General features: G+C 27.8%; 1 protein-coding gene across 1 annotated transcript; it reads right to left on the bottom strand.

Moving 5' to 3' along the window:
- Window positions 1-169: 169 nt before the first annotated feature.
- Window positions 170-3,177, bottom strand: HDR (4-hydroxy-3-methylbut-2-enyl diphosphate reductase). The gene is made up of 10 exons (XM_088108971.1): window positions 2,840-3,177; window positions 2,309-2,505; window positions 1,952-2,131; window positions 1,708-1,839; window positions 1,541-1,615; window positions 1,346-1,451; window positions 1,156-1,250; window positions 825-1,010; window positions 648-734; window positions 170-379 (listed from the first exon to the last, which is right to left on the bottom strand). The coding sequence occupies exons 1-10, from the start codon at window positions 3,102-3,104 to the stop codon at window positions 314-316; spliced, it is 1,389 nt and encodes a 462-aa protein (XP_087965097.1). The 5' UTR covers window positions 3,105-3,177; the 3' UTR covers window positions 170-313.
- Window positions 3,178-16,000: the final 12,823 nt, after the last annotated feature.

The following is a 16,000-nucleotide window of genomic DNA, read 5'->3' as shown; positions in this document are numbered from 1 at the left end:
GAGTGACTTCTGCTAATCAAGCTTTTTCTAAATTTGATTAGTCTATAATGTACAGGGTACTATTCTAACTGCATTAAGATGAACCTCTTGTCTTTTCCTTTTATTTTATTAAGATGTTCCCATTTCCGTTGTAGTGACAAAGGCATAATCACAGATCTTGTAACCAAAATAGAGGTAACATGGCAACATTTATAAGAACTCTTGAACTTTTGTTATTGATAATAAATCCAACAATACATAGGGCTATAAAACTCCTATAAAATAAATCCCTCGTTTCATGTATACATTGACAATGTATGTATGCAGACCTACTCTACACAAGTTGCATAGCTTCTTTACGTTTCAACTCAAAAATCTTGATGAGTGCATCTTCAACAGCCTGTTTGAAAACCAATTATGCAAAATAGTATTAAACGAAATTGAATAGAATACTAACAAAAAGTGAAAGCACACCGCTTCATTAGAAATTTAAATAAATATGACAAAGGTCACTTGTATCAGATATTTCATGGGTAAGTAACCATCTGAGTTGGATATAGCACGATAGTTTAAAATAGGAGATGAAAATACATTTGCTACAAGTTTAAAAAATGCAGAACTATGCTGGAGAAATCCACAAAAAAGAAGAATGAAAGGCTACAAGTTACCTTGTCTGGAGTGGATGCACCAGATGTTACACCAATTGTTATTGGACCTTCTGGCAACCAGTTTTCTGTCTCCACTAGCTCTCCATGCTGATAGTCCAGAAAAAACATTCTATTAATAATATGGCTAAAATGAGTTAATAACTTTAACAAGCTACAAATCTCTGTATGCACGCTTACGTTCAACTTGTGTGCTATTTTGTTTCCGGGACCAATTCTTTGATCACTGTCAATCCAATAAGAAGGGATTCCATATTCCTCAGCTATCTCTTGCAGGTGTGATGTATTGCTAGAGTTCCATCCACCAACTACTAATATAAGATCCACATGTTCCTCCACCAGTTTGTACATAGCATCTTGTCGTTCCTGATAGAAAATTCAACTTAGCCGTTGAATAGACAGAAAGCGTACAGAACAGAACTGACCCGCAATTAAGTCATAGATATATAATATATGCTACTGACTGAACAAGCATGTCAAATCACAATAGACAAGGGGAGTGAAACCACACCTGTGTAGCATCACAAATTGTGTTGAAGCTCATGAAGTGCTCGTTGACGTTCTCCACACCATATTTGCGCATCATAGTCCTCTCCAATAGTTTCCCTGCATAATCAGTAAAATACATACCATAAGGACTTATAATAAAGATATGTGAGTTACACACCACCCACAACAAAACCTCCAAAAATAATACAAACCAATCTCTTCTGTCTCTCCCTTGAGCATCGTTGTCTGATTTGCGATGCCAAGCTTTAGCAGGTCCTTGTCTGGATCAAACCCCTTGGAAACAGCAAATTTAAATTTCTGCACATAAATAAATAAATAAACAATCATGATAGTGAAAACTACAGGGTTTAGAAAACAAGATTAATCACATGATAACAAAACCGTACCTCTAACAATGCTTCTTTGGTTGAACTGGACCCATTAAGTTCACCACCAAGAACATAGTCACAAACATATTCAGCCTGTATAAAGTAACAGTCATACAAAAATTACAACAAATTCTTGAAGGCATTCACCACACACATATTGAGTAAAGCAGCAGCCTAGGACAGACCTCTGACATATTCTTCACAATTATATATTTTCCAGCAAAAGAAGCAGTTGCCACAGTTTCCTCATGGGCGTATTTACCATGAATTACAGAGGTATAATCTCCTTGCTTGTGCTTTTCAACGGAATTCCAAACCTTAAAGACAATTTATTGAAGAAGTAATCTCAGTATTTGGTGATACATGACAATATGAATTGAAGTTGTGAAGATCAGCACAATATCAAACCATATATACAAAAAAGAGTACCTTTGCAACCCATGGACAAGTTGTATCAACAATCCGAACATTTTTCTCACTCAAAGTCAACATCTCTTCCACTGCTGCTCCAAAAGCTGGCAATATGACTACATCACCATTGTCGATAACATCAAATTGTTTAGAACCTTCTTCCAGAGGAAGATTCTGCACTTTCATATCCTCTAGCCTCTGCATGAACAACTCATGAACATTAGAAAACAGTGTGTACAAGAAAAAGGGCGGCAATCGACCATCAAATTCAGGACACGAATAAATTTTTTTACCAACTTCCTGAACAATGGCATAACTTCAAACTACCTACTAAAAAAATCGACATTATTTATGGTTAAGGAAATCCAAAGAGACCTTAGAAACGGTAGGATTGTGAATGATTTCATTGGTGAGCCATATTGTCTCGGTAGGAAACTGTTTTCTGGCCTCGTAAGCAATTTGAACAGCCCTCTCAACTCCCCAACAGAATCCAAATGCTTCAGCCAGCTTCACTGTCACATTACCCCATGTATACTCGAACCCATTTTCCTTCAAAGTCTTAATGATGTCACCTACAATTACACAAAATAGTACAAATGAAAAAAATCACTACAACAACGAACAAAACATGACATGCAATTACAGAGGAGCATATCTTAGGTAAACCCCCAATTATAAAAACATTTAAAAACTAACAAAGAGTTCAATTTCCATGAAACGTAAGAAACCCGTCCCAACACAAGAATACAACCAACGACAAGTTATCCAATCTCTCTCTCCTCCAACTCGGGACCCAAATAAACGCATGCCCAGAAAGAAAGTACCAAGCTTTTTCATGCAAATCAATTCAAAATCACATAAAAAGAAGTCAGACACTAATTTGGAACTCAATTTAAGGAGACATACTGGTGTATTCGCTATTCATGAGTTGGAGGGTCTCTTCCTTGTACCCAAAGCCTTTGCGGTTATAATTCTTACTCCTAGTAAGATTCTTCCGAAACACCTTCGGGTTGAACTCGGAATCCACAGACGCAGAAGGGGAATCTCCGGAGCATCGGATGGAGAAAGGTTTCCGGCAGCGGATTCTGGTGAGAGATTCTGGTAAAGCGATGTCGGCACGTGAGGCAGGGAGACGGCAAAGATGCGCAGAGAAAGCCATGACAGATAGCATTACAGAACTTCAACCCAACACAACAATGTCTCAATGTGCGTCAGTTTTTTATGGCTGCAAACTCGTCTTTCCTGCTTTATTTTTCAACTTTTCTTTATTTATTTTATTTATGTTCAAAGCAGCTTTTTTATATTATTATTATTATTATACATTCTAATATGATGAAATGTAATATGAAATCTCACAATTCATTTTGAAATTTGTTTTTTTATAATGTTTCCCTTTTTTCTGGTTAGGTTCCCGTTGTTTTTTTAGCTGACTAGGATGCTGACCATATTAAACAGTTCCCAATGCCCCCGTGACAAGCCATGTCTGGGATTAAAAATTATTTTTTCTTTTATTTGTTTCCTGAATCTATAAACATTAAAAATATATCCCCCTTTAATAATCTTAATTTTCATTTGTGAAAAAAAATCCCCCTTTTTTTGTTTAGGGTTACCAAGTGATGCATTGATACAAATTTTACAAATTCAATTTATCCTTTCAATGTGGAAATTAACCTAACATGTCATATAGTACAGCTTTTTATATTTTATAATATATATTTAAAATAAATAATATTATTATGAATATGATATTATGTTATACTGAATGTCACTTATTAAAAATTTATTGTTAATAAATAATATGTATTTGGAAAACCATTTAAATCACTTTCAAGGGTTTTTTTTGGCATTTCAATTAGGGTAGATTCTAAAGTTGCATTGAATGCAACTGATGACCAAACACACCTTAAGGTGGTGGATAAATAGGAAATACATCCAAGTATATTACTAAAATAATTGTTATATATATATATATATATATGTAAAGTAATTAATAAAAAATAAGAACATAAAAATATTACCACATATTTTTTTCTTTAAAAATATAAAACATAAACATGAGATTCAAGTATTGATGTGTCCTTTTAGAGAAAACTAGACATCTCTACAGCAGTTTTCATAATAAAAAAATAGTTTTTACTTATTTTTTACTTTAAAGAGTGGTGAATAGGCTGCCACCCAATTTCTTACAGTACTCTAAATAATTTATTTTTCTCTAAAATAATTTGACAGAGAAAGAAAAAGAATTAAAAAATACATTAAAAATTAATTAAGAATTCAAAAATTGTATTTCACGTGTCTCTTCCTACACCTTAAAAAGTGTGTAAAAGAACTCTTTTTTACTGACACATCTGAGGAACTACTGTAACTACTGTTTAATTGGATAAGCAAACGGTTGAAAATTATTAAGTTTGCTGGGAGACAGCTATTATACAACTACTATTTTTTTTTATGTAAAGGGAAATTTTGGGTAAAGCATATTATTTCTATCATATTTAATAATTTTATATTATTTAAAATTATATCAGATGTCATTTAAATATTTTTTCATTTTATCTTATGAGACGTTTTATAAAATAAAACTATGATAAATAAAATTTCAAAATAAATAATACGTTATACAATAATTAACTCTAACAATAATTAATTATTTTTTTAGATCTTCGCTGAGAAATTTATGTTTTCACCACAAACCATACATCGTAACTATTAAAAATATAAGACATTAAAGCAATTAAAATACAATTCATGTGCCTGAAAGACCGGGCCTGGTTTCTTAAAAACCGAGTCTAATTTAATGGGACAAAAACTAGGTAGGTACTGCATGTCTAACAACTGGCGATAATTGAACAGCTTTATCAGAACTCTGATATTTTTCTTTTCTAGAATTTCATCCATAAAATTTCTCATTAATAGTCAAATTAATTTAATTAAAATATATATCGCAAACAAAGTCCAAGCTATATAATTTTTTTTTAATTTTGCTGACTGGCTGCGTAAAACTATGTTTAAATTTTCATTAGGGTTTTCAAGATCGGGTAGCTTTGACTTGATTTGTTGTGGCGTTTTTGACTATATAACAGATCAGACTTTCAGAATAATCGTCTAATTAATATGTTAATATTCTCTTGATAGTATTTATTTGTTCTGTTTTTAATGTAATTTTAAATAAATTATCTATAAATTTCCTTATTTTATTTTCTATCAGGATTTTTTTAAAATAACATATAGAAAAATAAACTTTCCTCTAAAAATAAATAAATAAATAAATATTATTTTTTATTTTAATTTATTTAGTCAATTTGTATGAAGACTTTATTGGTTTGAAAGCACAGAGCATAAATTGTGAAGAAAGAAATATGAGGACTTGGTCATTATTGACTGAAGAAGCACCCCAAATTAAATAATTATTTTCTCTTTACCAGGTCAAAGTTATATTAATATTTTTTAGAAATAAAAAATGTTTGAGAATATATATATATATATGTAGTAGGTATTTGAATTGAACCTCGTATGGTACCGTATCAACTGTTTGCACGCAGATATGTCAGGTTTGGCGTGGATACAATGTTTTTAATTTGGATATTTTGAAGCAAACTCTTTAATTCAGGTTCACACGATTCCTATATACATATCAGGTTTATTTGTAAAACAGACAAATTACATATAAAATTGTATCTTTAAATTTTAAATTAAAATTATTTTATTTAAATTTCTTATTTCTTTTATTATTTATGAAATAAATTGTGTGAACAATTTTCAAATTTTAAATTGAAATATTTAGTTTATTTTAGTTTGTTGTTTATTATTTGCGATTTTTTATTGTAAACAAAGTAGATAGTTATTTAAAGTAGGGTTAAATATGTTTTTGGTCCCTTAACTTTCACCGAAAATTGGAATTAGTTCCTCTTCAAAACTTTGGCCTAATTTAGTCCCAAACTTTCGAAATGTGTGAATTTAGTCCTTTTAACTAAATTTTGTTAGGTTTATTTGATGTTTCAAGTGCGTTTCATGATAGCATTTGAGTTGTTTACACTGTTTGACACATTTTTGCTTCAATGTTCATTAAGAAATGCGTTTGAAACATTAAATAAAGTTAACAAAATTTGGTTAAAATGACTAAATTCACACATTTTTAAAGTTTGGGGACTAAATTAGTTCAAAGTTTTGAAGAGGGACTATTTCCAATTTTCGTTGAAAGTTAAGGGTCCAAAACCATATTTAACCCTTTAAAAGTATAAAAAGTTGAAACATCTAGTAATTTGTGAATTAAATTGAATATTATTAATGCGTATGAGACATGTAAGTTGGTTGAATATTTTATTATGCTAATATACGCTAAGTTTGTTTCACATAATTTGTAGTTAAAGTAAATTAACGGTGGGACAGGAAAAACTAATCTACATAATTGCATGATTTTAATTTGGAACTCCAACAAAATTATTTTATTTTGTTATTTTTTTCATTGTATTTTTGAATTTCGTAATCAATTGTGTTATTTGTATTTAACATTGATTAATTGTTGTGTTTTATTTTTTTAACATAGACAATAATTTATTTTAATGCTATTTTGTTTATAAAATGCTAATTTTAATATATTTATTTAATGTGAATTTTGATCTTATATTTTACTTAGTTTAGTTTATTTTATTATCAGCATTCATTGAATATGTAATAACATTTTATATTTGTTTATGTATGATTTTCTTAAATTGTCATATTGTTTAATATCACAGATGTATGATTTTTATAAAAAAAAAAAGGATAAAACACTGTAATAACTTTATATATTTTTCTGTATATGTCTTTCTTAAATTATCAAATTACTTAATATCATAAATGTATGGATCTTATAGATAAAATCATTATATTTTAGAGATGTTACATAGTACAACAAAAATGTTACACATTAAAACAAAATTATTGTTATTTGATCGTTATTTATAAAATAAATTATGTGAAAAATCTTCAACATTTAAATTGAAATATTTTGTTTATTTTCGTATGTTGTTTATTATTTATGATTTCTTGTATTGTAAACAAAGTAGATACATATTTAAAGTATAAAAAGTTGAAAAACCAATTATACTACGAAATAAATTGAATAATGTTATTAATGAACATATTCGTGTTGTTTATACAATTTATCACAAAATTTGTAGGGATAATAATTATGAATATTTAGTCTCTTGATTTTTGTAGGCACATTTTCATAATTCACAACCTGTTTAAGCCAATGGTGAGTTGGGATAGATTGAGTCACATAACTTGCAAAAATTCTTTTACCATATTTTAATATGTAATTTAGATAAAAAAAATTATTTTATTTTGTTATTTTTTTAATATATATTTGAATCCCTAAATTAATTGCTTTTTATTATGTTTTTATTAAGCTAAGATGTACCTAGAAGCATACGGATCCATTTTACTTTTCATTCTTTGAATCGATGTATCATCTATCATTAATGTCGATATATTATCTATTGGTAAAGATTGAATTACCTCAACCAATAAGTCTGTAAAATTATGATAAATAATAATGTTATAATAAATCATTTTAAAATACCTCATGAACAATGGCTATATACAATATTTATACGTGTTTCATTTGTTGAGCATAAGATTCATAGGCTTGTCTAGTTTTAAGGTTTCCTAATTGTTAATGTGATCTATCTTGCTTCCTATTTGATCTTTTAGTATTTCTTTCTATGTGTTACGACAGTGGACGAGGTGTCCCATTCCTTGTCCTAATAATATAATTTGCATTTGATACTAATTAACTATTATGGTTTGTTCAATAATTTATTTTTATGTGTCTTTGTTCAGGAAAAATTTAACTTTAATACATTTATTTGACATGTATCTTGATCTTATATTTACTTAGTTTATTTGAATTTTATTATTCATAAATTACTTATGAGGTGCAATAAAAATATAAAACATTAAAATAAAATCTTTGTTACAATATTTGTATAATTTTTTAAGATTTTATCTATGCATGTTGGCCGACAAGCCTCTGTGGACAATTACTGTGTCAAATAGCTATCAAAGCCAACTTTCAATTCTTATGCAGAGAAACTAGTTTGACCTGTTTTTAAGAATCAAATACACGATAAACCAAAATGAGATAAATCAGGATTATCATTTCTAATTTCTTTTGGATTGAAATTTTTTTCCTTGATTATAAAATTTCAAGTTATTGTTATCTATTTGACCTTAATACGTTAATATGTCAGAAACTTGCATCTGTGTCATTCTAAAGAGAGATTTTTAAACTTAAATTTTATTAAAATTATTTCAATGTTTAAGAATATAATTTAATAGATTGATTAGTTTTTGTTTTAAAATTTTGAATTATGGAATAATTCATAAAATATGTCTTTAAAATCATAAGATATGTGAAGTGGTTTCTAAGATAATTTTGATTAAATTACTCAATGTTTTAAAATTAATTTTAACACTTCCGGTGATAAATAAAAATATTTATTTACTGATGGCATATTGATTACTTATAATAATAAGATGTTTAATATTAGAATTTACATTAAAGATATAAAGTCAGTATTTAAGAACTATTATTGAATTTTTTAATAACAAATTACTATATGAAGTAATATTCAAACCTTATAACTATTAAAAGACACATATTATTTATTTAAAAATTATAATTAATAAAAATCAATTAAAAATTTCATGTGAATATAATATTTTTATTTATCTTTTTTTAAAAAATTATGAAACTTTAGTAGTATTTTGTAGCATTTGTGTCCATTCTGGAAAGAAGAATTGTTGCATTTTGGAATATATTGAAGAAGGCAAAGTTATAGAGATAAAATGAGCAAAAGTAACAGTATCCTCTGAGAAGTAAAACAAATGTTCAAGTACTACTTTTGACCTAGTCTCAAACCCCGTGGGAACGCACGGGTGATTTTCTTATTCTATCTTTTTATATTCATTTATTAAATTCAAAAATATTTGAGTTATATTTATTATACTATTAATGAAACACTTTTACATTTTATTTTAATTTCAAATACCATGTGAAAAACGAACTCGCGTGAAACACGAGGAATGACCACGGGCATTTTCATATTAACTTATTAAATTGAAAATATTTGAGTTATATTTATTATATTATTAATGTGAATTATTTTTATAATTTAGTAAAGATGATATTTTATGAATGGTAGTTGTAAGAACCTAAAAAATAGAGTATTATGTGTTTTAAAATAATGAGACCGAATATTTTAATTTTAAAATAATTCAATAATATAAATATAATTTTTTAAATTCGTCTCATTATCTAAAACACTAATCATAAAACTCTTTCTTCAAGTTTCTTTTCACTTTTCTCTAAAAATTCTAACTCTTCGATCATCTGTTTGATAATTAAGAAGTGTCTAGAAGATTACACTAGTGTAATCTCCATTATTTATCGATTAATTTCTAGGTTAGAGTAAGTAAGTTTCAACTTCTTTTTTCTTTCGCTCTTAAGTTGAGATCATGCTTGGTGTTTCCTTCTTGCATGTGGCATTTGGTTTCTTTTTCTAGTTTCTGATTGATCAGAGGTTTTAAGGACTATCTTTGATAACAATTTTGTGTTATGTAGTTGTTTCTAGGATTCCTTGAGCTCAAAGCAAGGTTGATGAGTTGTGGTAGTTCCTTTTAAGGTAAGGGAAGTTAAGTGACCTTGTTTGATGTTATTTTAAATTAATGATCTTAGTTAAGTTGTGTGAAGTTTGGTTAAAATTAGAATTGTATATGCTTTTGTATGAATTGTGATTTGAATGATTTAAAATAGTTGACTTTTACTTAGTGTTGTGATGAATGTTCTAGAATGTAATGAATCTGTTTGGAATTGATCTTGATGTTGAACTTTTTGTGGTCGTGAAGTTAGTGATGTTATTTGATTGAATTTTTTGGAAAGGAATGGTTAGGTTTGGTTGTAGGTCAGTTTTAGCTTTAAAAAAGGGTTTTCGTTTTGAAGTTTTGGGTTAAAGGTTAAAAAGAGGAAACTAAATTTTAGATTCTGTTTTGAGGTAGTTTGAGATTTGTTTGAGTTGTGAACTAGTTGTAATCTAATATAGAAATATGTAGTAGTCCATTGGTGGTGTTTTGGATGGTTTTTAGGTGCAAATTGGAGGTCTTGAGTAGTGAAATTTTAATTTGAATGTCTTGAGGCAATTTGGAGTGGTTGGGGTCTGTCTTTGTCTTTGAATCATTTGTGACTTGTTCAGGTCCTTAAGTTGTTCAAATATAAGCTAGAACTTGTGGAATTTAATTTTGATCCCTAAAGTGACATTTTGGTTATTTTTGGATTAGAATCTTATGGTAAAACAGATCAAAACAAGTTTAGGTTGGTTTATATACTTTTAGTTAGGTCAATTTTAGTTTAGAATTCAATCTAAGAATGTTACAAGTTGGTGAAAGTGCATAGGGTAGGTCATGAGGGGTTGAAGGGTGTAAATTCTACAGTCTTGTCGAGTGAGTGTAGCCGCTGAGCGAGCAAAACTCATTGTTTCTGTATTCACAGAGCGAGCTAGGGGGCTGAGCGAATTAGTTTGGGGGAGAAGTTGGTTGTAACAGTGGATGGGCAAAAGTGTCCGCTGAATAATAAAGTTTTCTTTTCGCTAAGTGAGTGCGGGCACTAAGCGAGTAGATCATATTTAGTTGAGCGAGTATGAACACCGAGTGACAAGTTTATAACATGTTTTGAGTTTTTCTTTCTTTTACTTTTTGGTAACTTTGAACTATATCAGGGTTTTGAAGATTGTTTAAAAGTATCTATTGAATTACATAATGATTTATTCTTGAGGATGCATGTATTTGAAATATGGTTGAAAAAGGTTTTTAAAGTAAAATTTTTGATTGGTTGTTTCAAAGAGTTGTTGATTGAAAAAAGTTTAAAAATATCTGTATAATTTAATAATAATAAATTAATTTATATTAAAATACGTATTACTGTTTAAGTACTATTTTGAATAAATAAATTTGAAGATTTAAAATATAGTCAATATTGTTCGGAAAAATATTTAATTTATTAAGTTGCAACTTGTTATATTTTACATTTTGATTCGTAAGTGATAAATTTATTACTTGTTTCAATTCAAAAGATGAAATGTTGAGTCATTTATATAAATAAAGTATGGTCTTCTCTTGAATTTGTGATGCATAATGACATTTATGTTTCTATACAGTATGTGGATTCTACATTGTTTGGGACTTAGATGATTCTAAATCTTTTAATCTAAGTTTATTTTGTTTCACCAACTTCAAATGTGCTAATTTCCTTGTACTATAGTCTGTGGTTCTATAAAAGATAAATATAGTATGTCTATGTTAACTATTTTCAATATTCTTCTGGACTTTTATGGTTCTAAAATTTTTAATATAGGTTTATTTTATTTATACATTATTAACGTATTTACCATGTTGTTGCCTTTACTTAGATTGGTGGTATTTTAATTAATCTATTTTTTAAAATTTAATATTAGAGCAAATACATCAATACCGTATATGAGTAAGAGAAAGTGACATTTGAATATGAAAAATGTTTTCTTGACAATTTTTTAATAATTGTGATAATTTATGATTGGTTCATTTCAAGACCAATAAAATAATGATAAATAATTTATTGTCAAAAAATTGTTAAAAAAAATCGTTAATATCATAGCCCTTTGAATATTTATTGGTGATCCATGACGATGATATCATATTTGTGCAAACATGAAAACTTTCTCTTCATCTTTACATTTCTAAAGATAACATTATTTCTATGATTCCTAATTATATATCGTCACACTTTATAACATTTGCTACTATACCTGAGTAGTTCATACTGTTTAATTCTAGAATTGCATCGTTCTTAATTTTTTAGTATAGCTTTATTTTATTTTAATAGTCTCAATAGTGCATCTACATTATTATTATTTTTACCATGACCTCTTTTTTAATAAGATTCTAACAAAAGATGAGAGCTAAATTAAAAACTAACTATCTTGGAATATAAATTATGTTTCTTTCATCCTTTTGAAATGGTTCATAATTTTTTAATGTAATTTTTTTTCAACAATATATCAATAATATATTTGTATTGTTGCTTTGGAATTTTTTTGGTGATGTTTATATTAACATGCTTTTGTGACATTAAGGAAAAAAAATGAAAGAGTTTATGGTTTTCGTAATATTTATATTGCATAAAGGTATGCAACATTTTATTTTTTTATATGGGTTAGAATCACAAACAATAATCAAAGAGGATAATTATTGTATTAATTCTTACATTTTTGCTTCATTTTTATAAAGATTATAAATCTAACACATTCTTTAGTTCTACGCCCACAAAATAGTTTAATATAATAAATATCGAAAGTTTTGAATTAAAGGTGAGAAATGACAAAGTAGAACACTATATAAAGATGAAAGATCCATTAATCCGTTTTGGGTAAAGAGTTGTGTCAATCCATTATATGATTGGACCAAAATCTTATTGGTGTTTGTGTCTTTCCGGTGAACTCCCTCTTCGATAGACCCAACAATAACAATATAAAATACATTATTAATATATTTTTAAAACAAAATAAAAATTATTTAATATGCTTAATTTAATTATGTGTACACTATTGTTGTATTTGTTATTAATTATGTGTTGATGATTATATTAATATGTTGTTGCGACTTCCTATCATCAACAATTAAGGATCAAACATTAACACATAAGGGAAATTGAAGAAGGAATAACTTTTTCACTTAATCTTTTCACTATGTAGGATTGAGATATGTAGAGAAATAGTTTGTCATGCTATAAATTTTGACTACAAATTTAAATACATGTTATGATACTAAGCTTTCATAAACTGGTGAAGGAACACAACATGATAAGTAATCTCTAAATCAAATTCATCCAACAAGTGTAAAATTTTAATGTTGTTTGTTTTGAAATTCATTTCTTACTGTCTTGTACGATTGACTCTTTTTTTTTTAGTAATGTCCATATATTCATAGAAAGGATAAAGTAGTTTTAAAATTTTAGATCATATGAAATGTATATTTCACAATTAAGTAGTTTAGGAGTTTTTCAAATATAACATAATTCTCTTTATTATCTCTTTTTGTGATTGTTTTTGCTTTGGGTATGAGGTCGAGCCACTAATAACGCCTACACAATTTCTCCTGGAATGTCGTCTGGTACCTGTTTCTTCTAGTCTCTCTTTGTTCCACCATTCGAAGGTGTACTTGCCAAGGTTTTTCGATGCTAAGTCAGTTGACTGTCCGTACGGGAGTTCAATGTAACAGTAATAAATGTGCAACAAATGCGAACACCTACCTTTTACCTTTGACCTATATTTATAGTTTTTGGCGTGAGCTTGAGATTAGCGAAATCATAATCACGGTCCAATCTTAGCTCAATACCTTTAATTATCATTTACCTTAATCTTTGAAGGAAAATCTAATTATGGGCTATGGTCGGTCGTCAATACTTGGCATCGTCCGGTCTTGTCAACTGTTTCTACCATGCTTAATCACTTTTCTTGATTTTCTACAAACCTAGGCCACCCGACTTACCCTATATGGGAAAAGTGTATGGTCGTCCGGTCCATAGAGTACAATTCTCATTAATAAATGCGTGTATATTTTGCAATAGAGTGTTATGTTATATAAATTCCATTAATTATGTTTCAAACAATATTATTTCAACAAATATAAAATTTACATGATGTTTGGTTTGTAATTTATTATCTTTGTTTTCATCGTTGACTTCCTTCTTCCGTCATGTTGTCAAGTCATATACAACATTTAATTCCTTTTTATGTACAAATTATTTTTATTCATGAATGCAGGCATCTTCTGCAATACATATTATGTCAAATTCTATCAACTCTTTTTTTGTTAGTTGGTTGATATTTTAGAATACTAATGATCTTTTATAGTCAATTCAAAAATATGTGTGAAACTGTAAAGCCAAACATTAATGTATTAATAGAATTGTTTAGCTAATTGATTTAATGTATTAATCTTGTAATTGCATATAGAAGATTCTCAAAGTCAAAATACTACGTATCACCTCTAATTTGAATTCTAGAGATTTTATCTTAAGATATGTATTTACTTTATTTATTTTTTTATATTTTACCTTTTCATAGATATGAAATCAAATGTGGTTTTTTTATTTATTTTGTTATTAATTATACCATTTTATTCCTCTTTTACAAGGTTATATATATTTGTTTGTTGTTTATGATTTGTTTATTTTTTATAACTTTTTAGTGTGAACAAAATACATAAATGAAATGAAAATAATGAATATGATTTAGGTGACTCAAAATTGTCATATGACAAATTTATGTGCAGGCACTCAAAATCATATTATAAGTTTCTAAACATAAGTTTTGATTTGTTTTCCTTTATTACATACTGGACATTTACCAATTAATATATATTTACAATTTTGCAGCGAAAATTTTTTAAATAGCAAATCACAACCTAAATCTTATATTTCTAACAGTGACAAAAGGTTATGCTTAGATATCAAGAATGATGACTAACTTTAGTATGATCTAGTAGTCGCACAATTATCAATCATTAAGAACATTGTTGAAAAAAAGGAAAACCTAAAATTTTTGTAATGTGGATTTTAGGTTTCATTTGTACTTTTTGCATTCAATAGTTATTTAAAATAATTAAATAATTCCATAAATACTTGTCTAGACTAAGCAAACTAAAATTAAATAATTATTTAAAATAATTTATTACATCAGTTATTAAAACTGGTATCATAAATTTAAAATTATTATTATATTTTTATTTTTATGTTCTGTTTACTCTCTTCGTTTTTTATAATTGAAACAAAAAGTTTCAATTTTTGACTTCAGTTATTAATTGAGACTAAAACTTTCTTCTTTTTTATCTCATCTTAATATATTTCAATTATAAAATCGTTATCATAACACGAAAATAACTATTCTTTCTTTTACAAATGAATGATGTTATATATGAAAAAAATATAAATAAATAAATGGAAATAAAACATTAAACTATTTATATTGTTCTTTATAATCAAAACTAAATTAATTAACTTATCATCACAATGATTTGTTTCACGAAAAAATATAACAAACTTTGAAGACAACTTTAAAGACAACAATGTTCGCGCGACAAAATAGAGCCAACAAAGATGGAGACCACACCAGACACTTAGCGCGAGAGAAATGAAAACCATGAACCAACAACTTCCCTTGAGAAAAGAAGAAGGAAACAACAACGAAGAAGAAGGAAACCACGAGAAAGAATAAGGAAACGACAAGGAAGAAGAATGAACATTAAATTAAAAAATTTTAGTTTTTAAGAAGTTAAATATCGAAAGAGATATTGCCTCAGTTCTTTTTTTAACCGAGACAATAGACCACTTACCATCTCGGTTATTAATACAACCGGTGTCTAAAACCCTTTTCAAATCATAACTATCAGGTACTGGACAGGACATACTACCTAAGTTCTGTGTAGAATTGAGGCAGTGGGTCCTTTTCAAAAAGGTGTCAAGCGAAAAGTCTATTTTGCAGAAGGACAAATAAAATTTTTTAGGGTTTTAGGCCTAAGTTGCTAATTTAACCGAGATAATATAGATTTTTTATCTTAGTTCCTTTGAACCGAAATGTATAAGTTAATCGAAATTACAAAAATACCACCACAGTTTGAAGGAGCCTATTATGTGAGTTAAAATACAATTTTTGTAACAGTGATATGTTGTTATGTCATATTGCCTAATGACATTAGTATTTAGACAAGTCTTGTTTACACAATTGAATTATTTGTGAGTCTAATTTTTAAGGATAAATGAATGCAATAACATTATGTACCCTCGTGATACATTAAAATTATACTATAAGGATATAACAGTACAATAAATAAGTAACTTGATATTAAACTCATTATCTTTCTACCTTAGTCCATAAGACTCCATTACTAAAGTAAGAGGAACTTAACCTCTTAAAATATAATAAATGAACTCCTATACTACAAAATATCAACACATTAAATATTTTAACATTAAGTCTTTCAAGACTCTGACTT

The sequence above is a fragment of the Vigna umbellata genome, chromosome 3, assembly GCF_029865625.1.
Source record: "Vigna umbellata cultivar VRB3 chromosome 3, Vumbellata_1.0, whole genome shotgun sequence".
Classification (NCBI taxonomy): domain Eukaryota; kingdom Viridiplantae; phylum Streptophyta; class Magnoliopsida; order Fabales; family Fabaceae; genus Vigna; species Vigna umbellata.
This window is presented reverse-complemented; position numbering and strand designations above follow the sequence as displayed.